General features: G+C 31.3%; 3 protein-coding genes across 5 annotated transcripts; 2 read left to right on the forward strand and 1 right to left on the reverse strand.

Annotated features, from left to right (window-relative positions):
* The first annotated feature begins 3,480 nt into the window (after nucleotides 1-3,480).
* On the forward strand, nucleotides 3,481-9,405 carry LOC113865323 (squalene synthase-like). The gene is made up of 13 exons (XM_027499788.1): nucleotides 3,481-3,982; nucleotides 4,080-4,122; nucleotides 4,633-4,722; nucleotides 5,024-5,099; nucleotides 5,873-5,942; nucleotides 6,372-6,515; nucleotides 6,596-6,700; nucleotides 6,937-7,083; nucleotides 7,762-7,837; nucleotides 8,304-8,392; nucleotides 8,810-8,901; nucleotides 8,982-9,027; nucleotides 9,105-9,405. The coding sequence occupies exons 1-13, from the start codon at nucleotides 3,788-3,790 to the stop codon at nucleotides 9,171-9,173; spliced, it is 1,242 nt and encodes a 413-aa protein (XP_027355589.1). The 5' UTR covers nucleotides 3,481-3,787; the 3' UTR covers nucleotides 9,174-9,405.
* Nucleotides 9,406-12,910: 3,505 nt separating this feature from the next.
* On the reverse strand, nucleotides 12,911-16,317 carry LOC113864886 (SH3 domain-containing protein 2-like). Of its 3 annotated transcripts, none has more exons than XM_027499094.1 (10): nucleotides 16,096-16,316; nucleotides 15,558-15,680; nucleotides 15,387-15,456; nucleotides 15,132-15,283; nucleotides 14,748-14,849; nucleotides 14,212-14,412; nucleotides 14,035-14,097; nucleotides 13,751-13,903; nucleotides 13,575-13,649; nucleotides 12,911-13,285 (listed from the first exon to the last, which is right to left on the reverse strand). In XM_027499094.1, exons 1-10 carry the CDS (start codon nucleotides 16,153-16,155, stop codon nucleotides 13,169-13,171), a joined length of 1,116 nt encoding a protein of 371 aa, XP_027354895.1. In that variant the 5' UTR covers nucleotides 16,156-16,316; the 3' UTR covers nucleotides 12,911-13,168. The 3 variants fall into 3 exon arrangements, with proteins under 3 accessions (XP_027354895.1, XP_027354896.1, XP_027354897.1); XM_027499095.1 differs by having other exon boundaries at nucleotides 12,969-13,285; nucleotides 15,558-15,605; nucleotides 16,096-16,317; XM_027499096.1 differs by lacking the exon at nucleotides 13,751-13,903 and having other exon boundaries at nucleotides 12,969-13,285; nucleotides 16,096-16,317.
* Nucleotides 16,318-19,269: 2,952 nt separating this feature from the next.
* LOC113865213 (subtilisin-like protease SBT3.5) lies at nucleotides 19,270-25,690 on the forward strand. Its single transcript, XM_027499620.1, has 11 exons — nucleotides 19,270-19,332; nucleotides 19,636-19,733; nucleotides 20,052-20,149; nucleotides 21,701-21,856; nucleotides 21,947-22,058; nucleotides 22,389-22,932; nucleotides 23,265-23,362; nucleotides 23,446-23,685; nucleotides 24,198-24,312; nucleotides 24,394-24,619; nucleotides 25,122-25,690. The coding sequence occupies exons 1-11, from the start codon at nucleotides 19,270-19,272 to the stop codon at nucleotides 25,688-25,690; spliced, it is 2,319 nt and encodes a 772-aa protein (XP_027355421.1).

The following is a 25,690-nucleotide window of genomic DNA, read 5'->3' on the forward strand; positions in this document are numbered from 1 at the left end:
TGCTCACAATCTCTCCAATACATTTGGAACTTCAACACAAATTATCCATTTTCTCTAAAATATTTGTACATGAGATTCTTAATTTAAAAATTAGCTTAATCCAATTTTTAATCAAAATGGTTTATGACCAATTCTTAACCTTCACAAATGAAGATAGTGTTTTTTAAAATAATATCAAAACATTTTTTTTCAACTTATTTTTTTAACGTTTTTAGCTTTACAATTTTATCTGGAAATTATAAAAACTTATCAAAATATAACTCTTCAACTAAAAATTATAGTTCTTTTAGATGGTACTCGGGGTGGGGGTGGCTTTTTACTCTCGGTTCCTGCAATTTTAATTTGTCCCTGTTCTCGATCTTTGCAGTGACATTTTTTTTTCTTTATCCTTATTTCTCACGCTCATACGCGAACTTACAAGGGATCCACAAATGTGTTATCAATTTTTTTTAAATAGACAAAATAAAAAATAATACATAAACACACACTTCATTTAAAATTATAAGTAAAAAGTTTATTACATTAAATTTACATAAATTTATGAAAATGATTTAAATAATCTAAACTAGAACAATAACATAAATATATATATATTATATTATATTATATTAATTCTCACTAATGCAATGATAAATTTGTTTAACCTGAGTTGCTAAAATTTTAAACTGTGGGCTCCATTGTTGCCACACAACCTGGTTTGCCAGATTTACTTCAATTTAAATAAGAGCTCATGTTTCATGCGCACCAACAACTTTTCTGTAGTCATTTGTCAAAAATATGAAGGAAACGCTATTTAGTAATCATAAATGGTAGCAACAGAAAGTGAGACGTATGCAACTAAATAAATCTCAAATTAGTTTTAAGTTTGATGTAATAAAAACATGCGTTGGCTGGATTCTTAGTTTAGCTATACATACTATGTAACATATATTCTTACTGTTAAGTACAATTTAATAAAATTATAAAAAAAATATGAATCTTACTCTATCTTATTTTTAAATTAATAGTTTTTTTTTATATTTTTAATTTTTAATAATTTTTACTTTATAGTAAAGAATATAGTAAAGAGTGTTTTACTCTTCTCCCATTTAAAATATGGGTCAATATATCACTATTTACTGCAGGAGACCAGCAAATAGTGCTCAGAGAAACGATTCCACTCATCGACAAACTTATGAATCTTAGATTCCGTCCTTCCTGCTTAGGCAAAGTTGCAATTTTGTTGCAAACATACAGTTACAGAAATTACATAATGCTTTCAGTTGTCCTACTTGAATATGAGAAGTTCCCATTATTGTTTATCAATCTTTTAAAAAAACAACATAGCTTATTATTTCTTCTTAAAAAAATATTTAATTTACTTTTTTATAAAATGCTTTATTAAGATATAATTTTTAAGTCTAATAATAATCAATATAATTCAATTAAAAGCTAATACTTAATAATATCTCATTACACCGTGTCAATTAAAAAATAAATAATAAGTAGTATTTAAAAAAATAAATTTTAAAAAATAATATCATGATATTTTTTATTTTATGAGAATTTTTTAAATAATATAATTTTTTTAAAAATAATTAAAAATATTACATAATTAAAAATAATAATTTTATTATTATTATAAAAATATTTTTGTATATAAATACATTTTTTCATTTAAATAAGTAAAGTAAGATTTTTTTATTATTTTTTCTTATTCCTATTTATCCAAACAATGTATATTGGGTCCATTATTTTGTTTATAGTTGTGCAATTTAAATTCTTTGACTAGATGGATAATAGTAAGAGTGTTGATGCAATCGATAACATACTAATGATTATATTTAAAGTTGTTTTTTTTATTAAAAATAATAATTATATTGTTTATAAATACTTTTTAATAACAAATTTGAACATCAATCTAATTTAACAATATTTTAAATTAAATTATATTATTTCTATTTTTTAAAAACTTAATATTAAAACTTGATGTTAATAAAATCAACATTTTAACATTTTTTAAAAATAAAATTCATATGAATTTTATGGCTATGCAATAACAAATTAATAATTGAGAGTCACGCTGTGAGCATGCCCCTCGCGTGTCGCGTGGCACTCGTAAACAAATCAGTTGCGAAGAAACGTGTAGAAAAAAGTGACAAAACAGTAAGATAATTATTGAATAAAACTTCGGTATAATTAGGTGGTGTTGGTTTTATTGATTAACTACCAATAATTTTTGGCTTAATTACAACTTTTTATCCATGTCAATATACCACATTTTATAATAAATGTTTATAAAAAATATTTTTGTTAAAATTTAATTTTAAAATATAAAAAAATAAAATTTATTACCTGTTATCAATTCTTTTATATTAAATATTGAACTAATTTATTTTAGTTTTTATAAAAAATATTCATAAATAATATATATAAAAAATTTAAATAACAGTGGCGTAGTAACACAGTAACAATGAGTGATAAATTGTGCTCAACCCTTAAATGGGTGAAAATTAACAGCAAAAATTAAATTTTAATAAAAATTTTATAAAAAGTATTATAAAATATGTTATATTTATAGATATTAAAAATGTAATTAAATTTAAATTTTAATAATTTTTATTAAAATAAAATTTTAATTTTAATTAATAAGCTATTAATAATACGTAAATTATAACATTTCAGTATTAACCTTGGCGTGGTCCATGACTCTCATGGGAGGTGACGATAAAATTTGGGTATTTTTTTTTATTATTTTAAAATGTGCTTTTTGATAAAGTAGTTTATTTACTTTCATTTTATTTCTTTAAATATCATAAAATTTTTATTTGTTCTTTAATTTTTTAAAATTTAAGTAAAAACTTTATGATATTTACAACGATTAAATTAAAATTATTATCTGGTGAAGATGATGGAAGTTGAATTTCTAATGGATATGAGAATTAATTTTTTTCTTTTAAATTCAAAATTTATTATTTTCAAAATTAATTATCTGTATTTTTTATAATTTTATTTTTAATATATTTTAAAAGCTTTGCTTAATTAATTATGTAATTTTTTAATTTAAATATATATTTTGTTCGCTTAATTCATATATTTTAAATTCTGTCTCAATTTCAAAATTTAAATCACCTTACAACTCTTTATCGGGAATGTTAGAGTTTCAATAGTTCCCTAGAAACATTAAAAACTCTTTACGCGTGATAGTTTGAGAAATTATATAATCTTTTTTGAGTCCCGTTAAAAATATTAGAAGACAAAACTTAAATAATAATTTAATATTAAATTTTATTTTGATAATTTATGATAATATTACATATAAATATTTTATTAAAATAATAATTTAATTTTAATTAATAAAAAATATGAACAACTACGAACAAAACGAAACAGCACCTAAGTTTTGTGCATGTTAAAACTGGCACAAAATATTGAAGTACAACTGTAATTTATTTTTCTTATAAAAAAAAACTGAGAAACTTATAAGTTAGTGTTTGATTGTTTGTGCTCAAGTAAGTAGTAGAATTCAGATCCAGAAAGCAGACAAAACGTGCATTTTAACGATTTTGTTTAGGAAAAAGTGTAACCACTAGCGAGACTGTGAGTGAGAGAACATCTGTAACACGACGCGGAATAGCGGTATTTCTAACTGCAAATATCTTCCAGTTTCCAGAATTTCCAATTTGCAAAATCATGAGCCACATGTGAAGAAGCCATCATTGTCCGAAGATCCTTTCTGCAATTACCCAAACTCTAACCGCGAATTCTAGATATCGAGATTTTATTTCAGAAGCACTTTAGTGAGAAGATGGGAAGTTTGGGCGCGATTCTGAAACGACCAGATGACTTTTACCCGCTTCTGAAGCTGAAAATGGCGGCGAGAAACGCCGAGAAGCAGATCCCGACGGAGCCACACTGGGGCTTCTGCTACACTATGCTCCACAAGGTTTCTCGCAGTTTTGCCCTCGTCATTCAGCAACTCGGTCCCGAACTTCGCAACGCTGTTAGTTCCTTGCATTTTCCCTTTCAGCTAAACAGTTCTTTCGTTCTTTCTGCTTTTGATTCGATTTGTTTATTAATTGAACTCTGGCTTTTTGCAGGTTTGCATATTTTATTTGGTTCTTCGAGCTCTCGATACCGTTGGTTTGTTTTCGTTTCTTCAATTTAAAGCATTGCGTGGTTCATTGTTCATTAACCATTACTTTGTGTCTCATAGCTTGCGGAGATAAATGATAGAGATCCGTTTTGATTACTGTGTGTTATCCGAGCTATTTGTTTTGTTTAGATGATTGCTTTTTACTTTTTTTTAAGCCGTTGAATATTATGCAGGGATTAGTGTTATCATTATACTGCCTTGGAAAAAAACATATTTTAAGTTTTAGCTTTTTTGGAGAGCTTTGGGAAACTCAACAGAAAAGCAGTAAAACAATTATTTTTTTTTTCAGAAGTTTTGCTTTTTCTCAAAAGAAAATTACATAATTACTATAGAAGGCACGCATACTTGGCATATATAGAAGTTATTCTCAGTATTTATTAATCTACGGTACATTTAGTGGCTGTTGAATGATGTGTGTTTAAACCTCAAACCATTCTTCAGAAATTAGGAGACTAGCTGTATTGTTGTAACTCTTTTTTTTTATTGTTTTTTGACAGAGGACGATACTAGCATAGCTACAGAAGTCAAGGTGCCAATACTGATAGCTTTTCATCGTCATATTTATGATCATGAATGGCACTTTTCATGTGAGTATGTCATTCTTTTTACTTTTTTTTTCTTAAATTAATTTGTTGCCAAGTAAGATAAGATCCAATATAACTTTAACATCCCTCTTCCAACCTGTTGCACTTGTTTTTCAGAAATTGGATTGGATTCAATCTAAATGCTTCTAACTTGTTTTTCAGAAATTGGATTTGATTTTAAACTACACATCCCATTGAAATTGCATTTAGTTACATAAAGACAACTTTTGTCAATCTTGAAGAGAATGGTTTTATTGTACCCCGTATATGCTGATCTTCACACATTGTTTCTGATGTAACCAAGGTGGCACAAAGGAGTACAAAGTTCTAATGGACCAGTTTCATCATGTTTCAACTGCTTTTCTGGAACTTGGAAAGAAGTCAGTTCCTATCCTCGCACATTTACTTAAATGAACTTTAATATTCTGTGGTATATGTGGTTTTTGAGGTGCTGTTTATTTCCATCCTTGATCCAATCAGCAGTAGGACTTCACTAATTTGGGTTTTATTTCCAATTTTCTGCTATTACTGCACATTACCTCAGGTGAAGTACGACTGTTTAGTGTTTATTACTAAGGCATGTTACTGGTACCGCTTAGGAGTTAGCTTATGATAACGTGTAGCTTTCAATTTGTTTGTTTGTTTTTTTCTGTCTGGAATATCTAAATTCAAATACAGAACTGTTGTGGCATGTTGTTGGTGTTGAGGTCATCAAAGTCATGCATCTTTTAATGTAATTACTGATTATGTTGATTATTGACTACAGATTGATGGATAATTGTGGTGCTTTGTGTTTGTGATTGATAAGAATTATCAACTATTTCCGTGCTATATCATAGAGGTTTCTGTGTTTTGTATTTTTCATCAGCTGTTAGCCTGTTACAAATGAAAAATTACTAGGCCTTTTTGGTAGGATTAGATTTAAAATACTTTTTAAGACTTAAAGGTGCTCTTATTCTCTAATTTGTCTCTGTGCATTCATATTTTGTTCAAATTGAAGATATTTCTTATCTAAGATTTGTATATGGAAATGGATGCGCTGCCTTTATTAGCTTCTCTACAGTATATATATATATTCAATTATAATTATAATTCAGGTTATGGCTGTCCATTCTATGATAAACAATAAGATGTTTGTCAATGATTTTTGCAGCTATCAAGAAGCAATCGAGGACATTACCAAAAGAATGGGTGCTGGAATGGCCAAATTTATTTGCAAGGAGGTTTGTTACACATGACTTCTGTTCTGCCTATATTCTTTTCATTAACTTAGTTATAGTTAATATTGTTAACCTCTGTGACTGATAAGACATTATAACAATTTTTTTATTCCTTTGAATGATGTTTCCATCTGCAAGTTTCTGGTTTTCAATATTTCATTTTTTAATGATTTCTGGTGCATCAAACTATCTTATTTAGGTAGATGAAATATGGGGAGAGGGGAAATATAATGAAGGTCTGAAAACATATAGTCTGTTAGTTTTACTTCACCACAACATTTTCTTAATAATTTGACAGTATACTGTTATCAGTGCATCTATCCCAAATTCTTACTTACAGAGCACTATGCTGTGAACGGATTTCTGCCATGTTTTCAACATAGAGATCATCTTGATTTATGCCAAGAGATATTTTTTTCTGTTAATTTGCAGGTAGAAACAATTGATGACTATGATGAATATTGTCACTACGTGGCAGGCCTTGTTGGGCTGGGTTTATCAAAGCTTTTCCATGCCTCTGGTTTAGAAGATCTGGCCCCAGATTACCTTTCCAATTCAATGGGCTTATTTCTTCAGGTATCGTGATTGTAAGATATTAAAAAACTGTATGATCACTATTGCTAATCACATTTCAATTAATTCTTTTGAGATTACAGAAAACAAACATTATTCGAGATTATCTGGAAGACATTAATGAGATCCCCAAGTCACGCATGTTTTGGCCACGGCAGATCTGGAGTAAATATGTTAATAAACTCGAGGTTTGTCTCTATAGGAATTTATATTTAATCTAACATAAATTATTCATTCACCTCGATCTCCATCATTTCATGAGTTTCTTATCCCTTGATGGTGTGATTTGAAATCAGCTTCCCATCACTGTATCACACTATTTTGTTTTACACACGTGAATGCCTTTTTAACTTCTTTTCTGTTTCCAGGTGTGCTCACATATGATTTTTTTCTTTGTTACTCCAATTTAAATTTTATAATCCAGGATTTGAAATATGAGGAAAACTCTGTTAAGGCAGTGCAGTGCTTAAATGACATGGTCACTAATGCTCTGATGCATGCTGAAGATTGCTTAAAATACATGGCTGCTTTACGAGACCTGGCTATATTTCGCTTTTGTGCTATACCCCAGGTGCTGTTCTTTTGCTAAATTAATCCCTGATTTTAACTGTTGTTCAATTCATGTCACTCCTGTCTTGCAATGATGTGGCATCATTTATCAGCACGTTTTATGTTGAAATATTGTCTGCATATCATTTTATGCTTCAGTAGAGGTAAATCATTAGCAGCTTCTTGTTCAGTACAAAATAAATAAGAAAAATTACAATGTTCTATCAGTTTCTTTTAATTTTTTAGTTTAACACTGTCCGAAAGATGTGATAACTGATGAACCTTAAAATATAATACTTTCTTTTAATTTTCTTTGTAACTAATGGATCTTGTTCCTATGTTTGAGTGATTTTCTAGATTACAAGTGTCAGCAGGTTTAGTTATATAGCCTTGCTGATTTAATTTAGTTAATATTTTATGGAAAGAAAAAAAAAAGATTTCAAGCAACAGATGTTCTAGAAGCAGAAGCTAAATAGTTCTTTAAGTGTGTTGGCCTCTAATGTAGGTTCAAACAAGTTACAATACTTTTATTGTGGATTTACCAACTTCAATCTGATATTATGTGGATTTTTTTATTTTTTTTTCTGTTTTATCTCCTGTTTATATGGATTTTATGTTTAATGATTATGTACATAGCGCTAACTATTTTTGTAGTTTTTTCTTTGTAAATATGATGCATATTTGACATATGCTGAGACAGATAATGGCAATTGGAACACTTGCATTGTGCTACAACAACATTGAGGTCTTCAGAGGTGTAGTTAAAATGAGACGAGGTAAGAACAAATAATCTCCTTAAAACTATCTTTGGAATCTGTTTGTTTTGGAATTTGCATAGGATGTTCAAATATTCAAACATAAATACATGTAACTGTTAGTACACATCTCCAGTGGCACTCGCCTCTTTTTGATGTTGCTCAAGTACTGGAAAGACAGTTTTAACTTGGAAAGAATGGCTAATGGCATATACTTTTGAGTTTACAGGCCGGCTGCAATTCTATGACGGATATTCCTAGTTTTAAAGTAAACTGATAGTACCATAGCATTGATATATTCTTTAGTTAAGGCATTTGCATGCTTGCCTTTACTCCAATTTCATTTGACAAGGAATTGGTTTTGTCTGGAATTAAAATGGATCAACGTGTTGTCATTGATGTTTTTTGTCCATTGTTAATATGTATGTGTGTGTTAATAATAGTATTAAACTAGATGTTATTTCTTCATTTTGTCTATGATTTATAGGTTTAACTGCCAAAGTGATTGATCGAACAAAGACTATGTCTGATATCTATGGTGCTTTCTTTGATTTTGCTTCTTTGTTGGAGTCCAAGGTATGAAGCTTTCATTATCCTAAACAAAGAATGATTAGGTTTGCAACTCAAGAATGTGGATGCTACTCATATTGCATTTTACTCCAGATAATGTTCCTACTTCCCATTGTGTGTTTTATAGCAGCAAATACATTAATATGTTCATCAATGACGTGACATGCGCACATCCAACATTTTCCTTCTTGGGTGTTTTTTCCCAAGATAATAATTTAATAACACTTGATCCCTCACCCTTCATTCATAGGCCTGAAGGAAAAGAGATGTTGAGCATCCAACTTTTTAAAATGCAGTATTGTTGTGGTTCTGTTATTTTTCCCCTATATTTGTTGCCCTTCCAATTCCATCCACCATGGAACTAAAGCTGTTTTTCAGTTTCTAGAGCATCTTTGTAAAAGGTTCAGTTATTTTCCATTGTAGGTTGACAAAAGTGATCCCAATGCAACAAAAACATTGAGCAGGCTGGAAGCTATAAAGAAAACTTGCAGAGAATCTGGTCTCTTGAGCAAAAGGCACGCATATATATCCAAGCAGCTTCAAAAGTATCTTTTTACTATTGACAGTCTAACAAACCGTTCATTGATTTGTGCAGGAAATCTTACATTATGAGGGATGAAAATGGATATGGCTCAACCATGGTACGTTTTTGCTTTTTCTTTTTTAACTAAATCCCACATTTCTAAGAATATAAACTGACTAAAAACTATTCCTGCAGATTGTCATACTGGTGATCATGTTTGCCATCATTTTTGCTTATCTGTCAGCTAATCAGCAAAATAACTAGTGTAAGTTGTATTGTTAGTGTTAATGTACGGTTGGAATTGTAAGAACGATTATCATTTTTTATAATATTTTCACTCCTTTTTTTATATAGCAAGTAGCCTTCTTGCCTTTCCGAACATAGATAGCATGAAAAAATGATACCTTGCGTCATTCCAACGGAATGTGAATTTGCACGCACGCAAACAAGCAATTTTATGATGGCTGCCGTTAACTATCTATCGTGTATTGTAATTAAAAAAGAACAGTCGAATATAATTCCAATAGCGTCCTGTGTTGTACTTAACTTTACCCCTACGTTCATCCCAGGAAATTATCATTATTATGCGTGTAATAAGTTGATTATCTACAGATAAAGTTGGAATACCAGAAGAGTGGTACCAGTGATACCCCTACCCCCTCGATCTTTTTTCCCGAGTTAAATCTCTCTAGCAGTAGCATGACAAAATCATTTACAGGAAAGAAACAGAAAAAGGTTTAAGAGAAAGGAAAGAAGCTGAAAAGAGGTTTCGGATGTGATAATTGTATGTACGGAAATGGATACTTTGCGAGTGTGTTATATTAATATAATATTAAATTTAATTAAATAATAGTTTTGTGTATATTTTAATACTTCGATTTAAAAGTGCACTCTTGGTGAATAAGAGAAGGGGGAAAAAAGGCATTAGCCAAGGATGAGGGTGAAGAGCACGTGAGCAAGGAAATAGAGTGGGTGAGGAGAGGTTCTCAACCCAAAATAACTAATACAAGGTTGAAGAATTTTTATTGGCTGAATGAGTAATATAATGGGTTGTTAGAGGATAGAGAGAGCTGTAGAAGGAATTAATGGTGATTCATTTTCTTTTTAGTTCTTTCTTTTTTTCATCATTGTCTTTGCTGTAACTTAGTTATTTTCCTTTTTGCTTGTCTCCATTGAATTTTATTTCATTAACCGTGTTTGTGCTAAAATGGAGGACATTTTTATATTCTATTAATTGCTTTAACTATTTCATTAAATTCCTATTCTATTCTACCTTTTTTTTTTATTTCTTCCATTACATTGGTGTTTTCATCACTTCATGGTGGAGAACATACACATGAAGGGGCTCGTGGTAGATGTCAAAAGGATTCTCGAAATAATGGAATTTTGTGATAAGGAGTATTTGCTCAATTTGAAACTCTGAAACAACGTTGGAGTTGTCACTCAAGTAGAAATCTAGTGAAGATGTGGACTCTTCTAGCAATCAGAACAATCAACTATTCCAGGTTAGAAGCGTAAAACTCGATTTTTTCAAGTTTGATGAATCTGATGTCCTATAATGGATTTTCAAGGCCAAACAATTCTTCAACTATTACAGAATTCGAATGATCAAAGTTTGATTATTACTTTGGTCTGATTACTGATTCGATACATTTTGATAAGGATGTGATTTCCTGCTACCAAATGATCACTCGTGACAACCTATTTCATTCTTGGACTGCGAAGGCCTTGGAGATGGAATTTGGTCCCTCTCCATATGAATGTTCGAGATCTCAGTTGTTCAAGCTCACTCAATCTAGCTCAATCCATGCTTATTAAGTGCAACGTGCAATTCATAGCACTAGTTAACCACGTTCAAGGGATTACACAGGAAGCCATATTGGATTGCTTTGTAGGAGGATTGAAACTTGACATTCAAAGGAATGTTATTGCTCAAGCACCAACTTCACTCCTTAGAATTGTTTCATTAGCCAAATTATGTGAAGAAAAATATGTCCCTAAGTCCATACCATTCACCTCAACTTTCTCATCCAAAACACAAGTCATAAACACAAACCAAACCACCTCTTTGTCCCTAAAATCCACTAGTCTACCTTCATTGTTACCTTCCCCTAATTCCAAATCGACCAATGTCAGAAAGTTAACATAAAGAGAAATGAAGTTAAGAAGAGATAAGGACCTTTGTTTTATTTGTGATGATAAGTTTTCTCTTAGCCATAAATGTCCTAACAAGCATTATTTTGTCCTACAATGGGAGGAGGAGGATGAACTTGAGTTACAATCTGATCCCTTGGATGAAGTAGAAGTGGTTGCAAAAATAACACTTCAAGATCATCATCTATCCTATAATGCACTAAAAGGCTCATCAGACTAAGAACAATGAAATTTCAGGGGTCAATTTTAATATACAAAAAATGATTGAGACAAGACTTGTTCTTGAAAATTCATAATGGTTGAATACACAATCAATTGTGAAATAATGCGGCTTATCACACATTAAAATTTTAAATATGCTAATTACTAGAGCTAGATTATCAAAAATATGTTAATCCTCTACACCCAGACCTAGACTTAGATAGCCATTGAATTATAGAGGTTTAAAATGTGTAGACGTTATCAATTAATAATCTTTCTTAATATTTTAAATTTAAGTTTTCATTCTTAAAAGTAATTTTAGTAATTATTATTATTTTTATTAAATCATGTGACTTCACTTAAATTATGTTTTTTTTGGCTTATTTATTATATATCCCTTAAATTTGAATTGAATTTTTAAAATTTAATTCTTGACACACCATATCAAAATAAAGAGACCTATTTTTTTTTAGATAAAAGGCTTAAGAGGAATATTACAATCATAGCCAACTTCAGTTTAATTTTTTTGTACAATTTAAATATAAATTTGACTTAATATATCAAGCTAATAAACCTAAAGTTAACCTGATTCAATTTGAATAATTTATTTTGAATTTTATCTTTTAATTTTTAAAGTAATTTCTATACTTTTATTCATATGTAATAAAATCAAATATTTATTATCGTTAAAGAGTAATAATATTTTATATTTATCGGATTTATTTAAACCTAAAATAATTGTGCAATACACTGTACAAAATATTAGTGTATATATATACTTGAAGACCAATGTTTAAGTTGAAAACTTTCTCAATTAAAGTCTTCTACACATAAATTTAAGATTTGAACTCTAGACATTATATATAAAATTTACTGAGTGGTAATTACCATCTGCTGAGAGATCGGTCACTCTTAGATAAAATCCCTTAAATGAAGTGATGTATAACTTTGAAACAATTTTAAAAAAATATATTAAATTAAACAGTTGGTTTAAATATAAGTGATAAGAAGAGAGGAATATCCAGACATTTATTTTTTTTAATAATTATATTTGTTATTTAATGTTTTATAATATGCTTACAGAGTGAAAATTTTGAAACTTAAAATATTCAAATATGTAAATATAATTATCACTTGATTTCAAAAGTGTGGATATCATCGAATCCAAATTTTAGAATAGGCATTCATTTTAGTTTCTAAAGTTGCTTAGGTCAATCACTTTAGTCGTACACTTCAAAAAATATATTTTTTTATTCTTAACTTTGTAAGAAATTATTATAATTATTTGTTATTACATTTTTCATTACTATTTTATATTAAAAAGTAAAAATAAATGATATATTACAAAGTCAAGTATTAAAATAAAAACTTTATAAATTAAAGACTAAACTTTCAGAACTTAAAAATAAAATTATTTTTTATTGAGTTCTTTAAAAATAGGATAAAAATTGAAAAATTGAGATGAAAAAGTGGTAATTCGACTTCCCTTTCCCAAATTGTTAAAAAACAAAGTTTTTTTTTTCTTCATTCTTTTCCCTTTTCATTGGATTGACAATACTTATAATTTGGTACAGTAAGACTCAAGTTGAATAAATTCATAAATAAGAGAGAAAAACTAATATAAAATAATAAAACTTATCTTATAAATTAAGAATAATTTATATTTCTCTATTTTTTTTAAGTTTACATAAACTGAGTCTAATTGCATAAACAAACCATTGAAGGAAACAAGTTGAGTGCAATAAAATAAAAAATTGTGATAACAAAATATTCATTTCTAAATTCTAAATGATAATCACAAGGGAAAAGTTGCCATTTATATCCCATCTATATCACAAATAAATCAAAACATACACACAAACAAAATCCGCAGGTTTAAGAAACCAATCCAACCGGAGAAAAACTCAAAACACTTCAGCCACCTTGCTTGCAAGAACCCGCTCCCTCCTTTCAATGTAACTAAATGGAAACCAACCTGCCTTGCCTTTGCATTCACCCTCGGCCCATCCGCTGTTTGTTACCTGTTAAAACCACAACCACCATAATAATGCCAAAGGAAAATCAGAACAACTTGGAAAACAAGGATGATTGAAAATTATGGTATAAAGGGTCTTCTATCTGGTTATTCCCGTATTTCTTTCAAAAATTGTGCTAATTTGTTACCATAAGTGAAGGTGATTGAAAATACAATGCAATCCATCAGAAGCACCCTCCCCAACCAGAGAAAGAGAGAGAGAGGACAGGAGATAAGTTATTCTTCAAAGAAAATTATAGATTAAAGTTATATTCAAGATTCAGCAAGGTATGAACCTTTCGGACAACAACATAATCACCAACTGATAGATTCAGCTCCACTTCAGATACAGCAGAATATGGAAATAAAACCTGCATGAAGGGAAAAAGTTACAAAAGGAGAAAGCAGTCACCTGTTTTCAATATTTAGTGTTTCCCTCTGTACAAGAAAGCAGAGAAAGTCTCTTACTAACCTCTCCTAAGAAGTAACCCATGCTATCTGTTGATCCATTATGTGTCTGAGATGCATAGACCCCATTCACTTCTTCATATGACGGGGGTGGTGGCATGCTGTTATCCACACTAGGAGTAGAAGGGGCTTCAATCCGTTGTCGTTCTGATATCATCTATCATTAAATATACATGAAAGCATTGAGTAATATATTTATAACAAGTAAATTGCCTATCCGTAAAATGGTATATTTGGCTTCAGTGTGGTGAATAAAGCATAAAATGATCGAGTGATATGAATGCTTACCTCTCCCTCAAGCTGATCAAATATTTGTAGGACTATTTGATGATAGGCACGCTCTGCTTCAACCTTCATAAGGAGAAATAAAACGAGGGATTAATTAAAAGTTATGATTTGTTATTACCCATATCCAAAGTTTCATTAAATTGAAGATTTGCAGAATCATACAGCAAACTGCAATACCATAGCTATAAGACGTTGAAGAGTTAGCCTCTGTTGCTGTGCTTCAACAGCAGCCAATGCTGCAGCTGCTTCCTTCCCCAGTATGGCCATGTTTGTCTTGAGGTCTTGCAACTTCGCTTCAGCTGCTTCTAATTTCATAGCATTCTCAGCATTGCCTGGCGTTTCTCTTACTTTTGCCTGGCGTTTAGAAACTTCAATAGCCTGTCTAGGTTCAAAAGACAGACTAATTACAAGTCAAGATACAAAAATAAAATCATTAATGAAACGTAATGAAACACAAAAGTTAAAGGGTGCTTTTAGATAACTTACTTATTCAATAATTTTTTTTAAAACAATGACTTGTATAATAAATTTAGCGATGAAACTTATTTTGATAAGCTATGCCAAGTAGCTTATCAAAATAAACTGAAAACAATTTATGAGTCATAAGCTGTTTATAACCGCTTTCAAACAGGCCCAGAGACAAAGAAGGTGACAAATGAAAAAAGGAGTCCAATGTTTTGAATAAGTTAAATGAAAGATAAATTCTAGAATACCTGGGCTTCAGCTTCTTGTCGCATTCTGTCATAACGTTGAGCAAGATGCCGAGCATCCTCCAATGGAGCTCCAACCACCATTGCCCTCAAGGGCTCTGCAACCTAATCAGCATTGACCATGACTTCAATCACATAATATTTAGGCTAAGATGACTAGTTAACACAAGATAAATCATCGATATGAGCAACCAAAATAAATAGAAAGAGATAGATGAACATGAAAATAAGTATGGCAATTAAATTCTGTTCATAATTGGACATGAATGTGGCCTACATAACCCTTTTCCATTAGATTGAACTTGTAAATAAGTAATCAACATGAAAACGTGCTTATACTCACACTCACACACAAGTATATACTTCGTATCAATATGCATATACTACCTGTGTACCAAGAGCTTTTAGTAAGTTTCCACGCTCCTTCTCCATGTGAGCATGGGCTCGTGCAAAACTTAGTGCAGCTCGAGACAATGTATTACCACTGGTACAAGTATTTTCTGCACCATATTTTCTGCTATCTTCTGACAACTTTGTTCCTATTAAAAAAAATATATAGGAATTCAATAACAATATTTTCTTCAAACTACATGCAACCAACTCTTATAAACAACTTCACAAACCAACATTACTAATACTTACCTATTTCAACTTGCTTGGACCCAGTAACTATATAACCTTCTGCACCACGGACAATATCCCTTTGATAATGCTGAAAACACAACAGGTGTCATTATCAGCAAAGCAGAGAATACATAAACTGAAATGAAACATTAATGAAAACAAACAATTTGCATCAAAGAACCAAGCAACCTTCCCCGCACGTGTCGATATATAGAGTTTCTCAAGTTTCTGATGTAGCTGGAGCTCTACTTCATCGGTAACCATATTATCCGAACCTCCATAACCACCAGCCCCAAACTGTTTCCAAACAGCCTAAATAGCAATAATTCAGAATTTTCATTAGCACCTTCACAAAGGAAGCAATCAAATAAAAACGAAGGAACATTCCAGAAACAGAAACGAACAAATAAATAAATAAATGAAAGCTTAATCATCAAAATTAACATGCGCATGGCTCGGCGACTTTAAATTCAGCTACGAATAAACTCTACAGTTTTCTTAATTAATTTCCGCAAACGCAAGCGCCGAATTCGATTAGATCCAACACTCTCGGTATCGTATTCACGAGAATAACAATTACGAGGTTAAAACCACGCGGAGAGGAGTTAGACGAAAATCGCAACGAACCGTCGCAAATGGAGAGAAAACCACAAGAAAGTATAACGATATTCACAAAAACAGATAAGAATGCGAAAGATCTGGTGAAAGAAAGGTTTTGAAGGAGAACCTGTTGCTGGCGAGCGACCTGTTCTCGAAGCTTCGAAGCTTGCTTTCTGATTGCATCCATTGAATTTCATGAAGGGGAAGAGAGCAGCGAATGGATTTTCACTCTCACGACACTGCCATCAACAACAACTTCTTCCAAACTATATCCATTCATTGGGCTTTGGATCCTTCACGGAGAAACTTGTTCATTTTGAAAACATTTTTTTATTTTTAAATAAAGACGGTTACAATTACAGCTTTTTTAAAGCACCAAGGTACTATTATGAATATTCACACCGCAGGAGTGTACACATCGCTTTTAAGCTATTGGAAATTAAAAAAAATAAAATAAAGTGTAATAAATACTGTGATAAAAAAAAAATGTAAGAGTAACAATAACGGTGAATTGCACTACTTACATATTAGGCGTTAATTGATAACATTTTACATAATATAATTATAATTATAATTATAATTACTATACATTAATATTGATGTTAATTCTTTTTTAAATATATTAATTTTAATTACACTTCTTTTATTTTTTGATTTAGTTAAATATACTATTAATGTTTATTACATTTGTCAACAAATTGTGGTAATCTAGTTCAGTCCCATATATTATCAATATTTTATTGAATCAGCTTTAAATTCAAGCAAATGGCCTTAAAAAATAAGGATCAAATTAAGCCTATCTTAATTTATCTTAAGAAACCCTAATTCAAACTCTGAAGAACTGCAAAACACAAACGTATATGATAACTTTAAAAAAATTAAACAAATAAATATTAACGAGAAAAAATTATTAAAAAAATTTGAAAATGGAAGAACACTGAAATATACTACGAGATACGGAAACGGTAAAAAAAATCTACTCTAATTTTATGGATCAATTTCCAATTCCTTAACCTTATAATATTTAGTCTATGTTTATAAACTTAAATTTTGAATAAATTTAATCTTATAAAATTAATTTTATTTAAAGATAAATTTAAATATGGTTTATATTTGAAAATATTTTGTCTATAAATCAAATTTATAATATATAGTATGATTTTTTTAATACAATGTAAGATTTATTTCTTATTATATTAACTTAAACGCAAAATTAAATATAAAATTATTTTTTATCAAAGCAACAAACATCGATTTTTTATATATATAAAATCATGTTATAATAAAAAACATGATTTTGTAACATTTCAATGTTAATTCAATCATGCATTTATAACATATTTAAATTCATTTAAATCATTATAAACTCACATTAACATTAATAATTATAATTAATGCATTAAATTTATATTCATAAAAATTTTAAAATAATTCTTATCATATATTTCATCAACCTGCATCCTACTTAGTATACATGCTTCTCCGACTTATAACACATGTTTATCTCTTTTTTTTTTTTTTTTTTTCTAATTAACGTCACCTTCCCTTAATTTTTTTTCTTCTATTTTTTTATACATATTTTTCACATGAAAAAGTAGAAAAAGACAAACTCACAATCCCTTCTCTCTCTCTCTCTCTCTCTCTTTTTGCTTTTTTTGGATGAAAAAATATATAATTCTATATAATCAAGTGTAAAAATAACATTTTTTGGATGATTTGTTTTTCTACAAAGTATTCTCAAACAACTTCAAAAACAAGTTTTTTTTTTACCATTAGAAGAACAAGCTTTTCTCCCACGCTATGCTTAGTTACTTATTGAAGAACCTTAATGATTGTCTTTTATATTTTATTTTTATAAATATATTTATCATTGTCAATAAAAAAAATTATCACTGTTTTTACTAGCTAGACAGCCAAGCTCAATGTCATAAAAGTAAATAATATTAGGAACCATCAAAGTCTAATATAATTGACAAATAATTATATCTCTAAAATACATTAATAATTATTCAAATTTTGACTATAAATGGAAAAAAAATCACCGAGGGAGTCAATGTTTATTTTAGTAATTTTTACGTCTTAAAAAAATTGATATTCAACTATTAACTGAAACTGTCTCAGTGTACATATAAAAAAATCCTATCAACTTTAATCCCTGGAAAACATACTACATAATGCTAATGAATTTATATGATGAAATATAAATATACAATGAAAAGAACATTTATGTAAAGACCTACACTAAGGTTTAAAAGACCAACCAGGCATAATCAAAACACAACCACGCATGTGTAAAGTTCGAATGACTCAAAAGACCTATAAAGTACTTGGAAATCGCACTTAAGCTGAAAGACCTTAAAAATCTGAAGTTATTATTGAGTTAGAAATTGTCAAATTTTGAGCAGTTTTTGTCCCAAAGGTATTACAAATATATGTACACACACACAAAGGCTTCCTTCCAGTCAAGTGGGAGTGGATTACAAAATCGTACAAAGGAGTAAAAAATAAATAAATTTTAACATACATAATCATACACACACAAATATATATTTGATTTCACATGATAAATAGAAGACTAATCTCTTGCAATACTGTTAAATGTTCAAAGCATGGACCCTTTTCAATAATGTCTGTTTTTTATACTCTTTCAGAATCAAATTCAAGTTACGATTTAAAGATTTTGAATTCCTTTCACTTGGACTAACGTACAATGATATACAAATTTATTAGTAAATTATATATTTTTTTATATAAAAAATACTATATATGAGGCAACTTTCGGAGACAACGAATCACTGAATGAGTGATCCAGGATAACATCAGAGTATTACATCTATGCCATATCGTATATAGATAACACCAGGATAACAGTGTTTTTTTGTACAAACATGAAAGATCAAACCGTGGACCACATGGCACATGCTTAAGCTAAAAAGTCGTGGTTAATTTGTCAAAGTAACTTGGTTAGTGTGAATCACTGAGATGTTAGGATCGAAGGGCCAAGTTTAATTAACTCTGGCTTGGAAAAATTTTAATGGTTTAGAAAACTGTCATGTTCCCTCGATGGGTCACATTTTGCATATCATAAGCAATAAACAAAATAAGGAGTTCACAATTCACATCACCATCAATTGTACCACTCGTGAATAATTTAGTCAACGCTATAATACTGTGAGGTGCCAAACTAATAAAAGCTCATTTTCATGGTCCTCAATCTCACTCTATCCTCTGATAGGTAAGGCACAAAGATTCCAAGATAATAATGGAGCCTAAAGCTAAGACTGAGCCCACCATAGAGTAAATGCTGGCAGTGGTGGTGGACCAAGTACTTAGTGGGTTTCTCAGGCAGTGGCATCTACAAACTGTATCACACACTATTCAAAATCTACTCAGCCAAACTATCACTCAAACAGTGACTCATTCTTGGTTTTGCTCCATCATGGCTCCTCCTTGGAGTTTAGTCATCACTTCGATGTTTCTTATTTTGCAACAGTCGTGTTTTCTTGTCACCTTTGCATCAAGCAATGTAAACTCAGCTTCTCCTCTTTTCTACTAATCATATTTTGATTTATTCCTCCGTAGCATCTTCAAATGGATATAAGGGGTTCCTTTATTTTACCTCTTGCATCCCTTTTTGGTTATCTTTCTTATTCCCTGTTCTTTGTAGGTCCACATTGTGTATATGGGTGACAGAAGCCGTGGCCAGAGTGAGCAACAGTTAGTTGAAGATTCATACCTTGACATACTATCACATATTCTTGGAAGGTTTCACTTTAATTGATTGCCATTTTTCAATGAAAATGTTCCTGTTTCCCTGAAGTTAGTTGCCCTGCTTATTTTGATGCACAACTTAACATATTTGGAATTTTCAACATGAGCATCTTTGCATATTGTTTCCCATAAAATAATTGATAACGAATGGCGTTTGAATTAATATTTTGGTATAGAAGAGATGAAATTTACCATGAAGGATAGTCGTCGGAGTTGTATGCAGTTTTGGAAAACCACTGCTAGGAAGTCCATCTTGTTTTGCTATGAAGAGATGAATTAATATTTTTTTGTTTTGTTTTGTTTTGTAAATAGCAAAAGCGCTGCTAGGAAGTCCATCTTGTATAGCTATAAGCATGGCTTTTCTGGATTTGCTGCAGTTTTAAGTCAGTCTCAAGCTAAGCTCATTGCAGGTATTTGATTTCACAGTTCTGGTCAATATCGAGGTAGTCACAATATGTGAATGCATTGCTTAACACTTTCTGCGCAAGAAAAAAGTAAATTAGATTAAAATGAGAATGAAATTTTGGAATACTACTATTGTATGAAAAGTTATATACAAGTCTGGGTTATTCGTACTAATTTTAAGGGATACCAAACTTTAATTCTTTCTTCTTCGTTCCGATTAAAATCTGAAGAAAATTCTTACATCAAATTAGTTTTTAGCTCATACCAGGTACCGCATTCAGTACCATCACTTCCTAGCAATACATGACTAGTTAGTCAATATCACCTAACACTCTAGCACAAATCAATCCATGCATGATACCAACTTTTGTTCCTAGACTGTTCCGCTTGTTATTAAATGATACAAAGCGCTACTTCACTACCTTAAGTAGTTTTACTTCAGTTAGAACATTATGAAAATTATTCACATTATGATTTAAATTTAATACTTTACTGTTCAAATTACCCAGTTGGATAAGACTTTGTTGTCGTTGTGGATTGTGTGTTTTTAAATTTCTATATGATAATATTCTTTTGTACCCGTACCTTAGTTTTAACATTTTTGTCGTATTATTGTATCCATACTCGTACGTACTGATACCGGTATGCAAGAAAACATTATACCAGAATTCCTTAAAGGAAACTTGATTAAAAGATAATTCTACCTTCATTTATGTGAAATTAATAGTTACGAATTTATAAAGAAAAAGTGAAAGTGGTCTTCGTATGACCTTTAATTAGTTATACAGAAAACAACCAATCAAACTAGCATCAGCCAACAATCTGTCATTGATTATGCAGTGATTTTCGACATCTTATTGAAACTCAGGAAATCCTTGCAAAGAGAATGCTGATTTGAAGAAAAGCCATAACAAAATGCAGAATATGGCAGCAACAAGTCTGAGAAATACATAAAATACTATCTCTTCAGAGTCAAAATGTCAAAGTTATGGTTGTAGCTAGATAGATGGATAGTGTACCTAGTGAAGTACTATATAAAAGTATGGCCTGCCAAAGGTAGTTGTGGAAAGGAATCGTAATGGTGTGAATCAATGTAGCAAAAGTGAATTTCTAACAGCTTGTTTATAAATAGCTATCCTCTCACTTTGTAAAGAATATAAGAGCACTTGCTCAGATAAATATCCTATTCCTATGCATGAGAAAACCTCTGACTAACTATCTAGCTAAGGTCCACTTTGCCACGAGGTTAACAAGTTCGTTAGGATGGGCCATTAATAGCATATGGTAGTTGTGAAGCAAGTGTTTTGACTCATGATAGGTGACTGAGAATCCCAATCAGTATGGTATAGTTACTACAATGTTTCAAAATAATGTAAAGAAGACGTGCGTAATGAAAGCCAAATCATAATAATGAGTTCAGCAAAACTATACCCATGAAATACATTTCAAAGAAATAACTTACAATCCCTAATTCTCATTAACTCTATTATATCTCAATCAGAGCTATGCCAAGTTGTAACAATTTTCTCTATTTGTCTTCATTTTTTTACACGCAGATATCCCAGGGGTTGTACGTGTGATTCCGAATAAAATTCTTAGTCTTCACACAACAAGAAGTTGGGATTTCTTGCACGTAAAGCAGGATATAGTAACTGGTGTTCTTACTAGGGGTCAATCTGGAAGAGGCACCATCGTTGGGGTCATAGACACTGGTTAGTATGCAAATACTATGTATATACGCATGTGCTTGATAAAATCATAAAATGGGATTATGATTATGCAATTGATTCTTTGCTATATAGGTATTTGGCCTGAGTCTGAGAGCTTTAGAGATGATCACATGGATAATCCTCCTCCTCGGTGGCGTGGTATTTGCCAAGGAGGACAAAACTTTGACCACTCCCACTGCAATAGGTTGATTAAAAATGTATTTTTCCCATGATTTTTCTTTTCGTTAATGTGAATAGCATTGTCATAATTTAAACTAAAATGTGAAGGAAGACACCAGTAACCGTTTTGCATGCTATGTGATGGAAATGAGTGAACGACAATCTGTAAAACCAACAGCTCATATAACTCTTTGTTCTGTTTGGCCAATGGCTACCACTACTTTTATAAACCAAATCAAAACTTTAATTCCCATCGTTTCATTAATATGTTTCCTTCTTTGAACATTTTGATGGAAGTACTTATTCCTGCTATATTAAATGTAGCCTTAAATAGTAGCCTTTCAAACGATGGCAGGAAAATTATTGGGGCACGTTGGTATATTAAAGGATATGAAGCTGAATTTGGTAAACTAAATACAAGTGATGGGGTAGAGTACTTATCTCCTCGAGATGCAACAGGCCATGGCACTCACACGTCATCTACTGCAGCTGGTGTTCCAGTAGAAAATGCAAGCTTTAGGGGACTAGCTAAAGGGTTGGCAAGAGGTGGTGCTCCAAAAGCTTGGTTAGCTATCTACAAAATTTGTTGGTCTACTGGGGGATGCAGTTCTGCTGATCTTCTAGCAGCATTTGATGATGCAATATTTGATGGGGTTGACATTCTTTCAGTGTCTCTTGGCTCATCTCCTCCACCTCCAACTTATGTAGACGATGCGTTGGCCGTTGGTTCTTTCCATGCTGTAGCTAAAGGAATTTCTGTGGTATGCTCTGGGGGCAATTCTGGCCCATATTCTCAAACTGTCATAAACACTGCCCCTTGGATTATTACCGTTGCTGCCAGTACCATGGACAGAGAATTCCCTTCTGTAATTGTCCTGGGAAACAATCAAACTCTACAGGTACTTCATATTTGTGCTTGCTGTATAGTTTCATCCGAATTCCATTTTCTGGTGATTTGATTTTGTTGAAAGATTTCAAACACAATAATCTTAATTGCAATTAAAAATGAATTGCTAAAGCCTATTTAAAGGGGTATTTTATCGATGTGCAGCTTCATACTTTTTTTAAATAAATTTATATAAATTACTGATAAGATTTTCTGACCGAAGCACCTAAATTTAAACCTTAAACCAAGTAAACAGACACAAATTTTATGTTAGTAGTTTGCATCCTTTGCTAGATTAACCGTTTACAGTGCAGACACAGAACTCTATTTTATTTCCTCATATAGGGTCAGAGTTTATATACAGGGAAAGATTTGAGCAAGTTTTATCCTATTGTTTATGGAGAAGACATAGCAGCTTCGGGTGCAGATGAAGAAAATGCAAGGTAAAATACTTCGCTTCCGGTTGGTTTTAATATCTATGTGAAACCTGTGAAAGTGCATACAAACTTCTTGTTTTTTTGCTCAGGAGCTGCGATTCAGGAAGCCTGAATGCAACCTTAGCTAAAGGAAAAGTAATCCTATGTTTCCAGTCTAGGTCACAGAGGTCATCCACAGTTGCTGTAAGAACTGTAGTGGAAGTTGGTGGCGCTGGTCTCATATTTGCTCAGTTTCCAATTAAAGATGTCGAAATATCGTCGAGTAAGCCCTGTGTCCAAATTGACTTCATAGCGGGAACAACTATTTTATCATACATGGAAGCATCTAGGTAAGTACTCTTGGAAAACAACATCTAGTCTTTATGCCGAGGGTGTGAAATATTGTAAGAAAATAATGTCTCATTGTTATATAATATTCACACTTGTAACATTTGTCACTTGTCGCTTGTCTTCTTCCAAGTTGTGTTTCAATTGTGAAATGACTGCTGACATGAAACTGTTCCTTCGTTGTAGAAAATACAGCTAGTGCATAATGCATCTATCACTCTCGGTCTCGAATAATTTGGGAACTCCAATAAGTTGCCAAGAAATATATGCAAGGTCGCAATAAAAATTTTCACGAGTTTGTACTGGAAAAAAGAATTAAAAAGATGCACGAGTATTTTGGTTTAAGAAAGCATAATATTTTTTTACTGCATGAGACTCTTTTTATTACATAATAATAATATGGTCTCGGGATCATTGACCAAATTATCTACAAGTGGTTGCAACGTGGCATTCCCTTAGTTATTTGCATAGATAGAAAAGTGGTGAATATTTTCTAATGAAGTCATGTTTGTAGGAATCCTATAATCAAGTTTAGCAAGAACAAAACAATTGTGGGGCAACAGATATCCCCGGAAGTGGCATTATTCTCTTCGCGAGGACCAAGTTCTGTATCTCCTTCAGTGTTGAAGGTTCTGATCATTCCTTACCAAGAAATGGTTTTTGTCTAATGAAAATCCAAAGCTTTATATATTTTTATAAATCTGATGCAGCCTGATATAGCTGCTCCTGGGGTCGACATTCTAGCAGCCTGGTCACCTGCTTCTTCTGCCCAGTTGCTATCTGATGCAAATCAAGATGAGTTTCCTCCCCTTAACTTCAACATTGAATCAGGAACTTCCATGGCATGCCCCCACATATCTGGTATCGTAGCACTTATAAAGACTATCCATCCAACTTGGAGCCCTGCTGCTATTAAATCTGCACTTGTCACAACAGGTATAAAACGCTTCCTCACATGACAGTATCATTTTCTTTCACAGCTACTATTATCACTTAAAAAAAAGTCACATGATTTTAATATTTTTAATCTTACCTCTAATGAAATAATATAATTAATATCTATTTTTTTAATAAAAAATAAACCTACACACACTCAAGGATATTATTAGAAAAAATAAAGTTTAAGTATATTTTTGAAAATATTTTGTGTTATTTTCTTTAAAAAAATGTTTCAACAAATTCTTTTAATCACATTCTTTAATATACTCTACAGTTAATAATATTTTTAAAAAGTCAAATAACTCTAAATTGATAACTTAAAAAAAATATTTAATTTGTTTAATAAACAAACTGATGATAAATAATATATTATAAAGTGTATTTAAAAATATGTTGATAATAATAGTCAAACATCGGGTACCCTTATTCCCACGTATATGTATATATATCCCTTCTGAAAGTTATTAGGGGGCACTAATTTGCTTCGGTTCTGATGAAGCTTCTCTGAAAAATGAATACAACGAGTACATTGGGGCTGAAGGAGCACCACATAAACAGGCTGACCCATTTGACTATGGGGGTGGTCACGTTGATCCCAACAAAGTGACAGATCCTGGACTCGTATATGACTTGGAAAACTCAGACTACGTTCGTTTCCTCTGTTCTATGGGCTACAATGACACTGCAGTAAGGTTATTAACAGGCTCTCCTACTAGGTGCCGTAAATCACCCAAGTTCTTATTAAACATGAACCTGCCTTCTATTATTATTCCCGAGCTGAAGCAACCTTTGACAGTATCAAGAACAGTCACTAATGTTGGCCCAACTAGCTCTGTCTACACTGCCCGTGTTGTAGCTCCAATTGGTATCTCGGTGACAGTTGAGCCCCCAATCTTAATATTTAGTTCTAAAACAAAGAAAATGAAACTCAATGTGACATTTTCTTCGAAGCTACGAATTCAAAGCGGGTTCTCATTTGGGTACCTGTACTGGGAAGATGGGTCACATGAAGTCAGGATACCGTTGGCAGTTCGCTCTGTAGTGGATGAATTTTGTGCAGAAACATAA

Source organism: Abrus precatorius, unplaced genomic scaffold, assembly GCF_003935025.1.
Source record: "Abrus precatorius isolate BTA unplaced genomic scaffold, Abrus_2018 Scaffold4, whole genome shotgun sequence".
Taxonomy (NCBI): Eukaryota; Viridiplantae; Streptophyta; class Magnoliopsida; order Fabales; family Fabaceae; genus Abrus; species Abrus precatorius.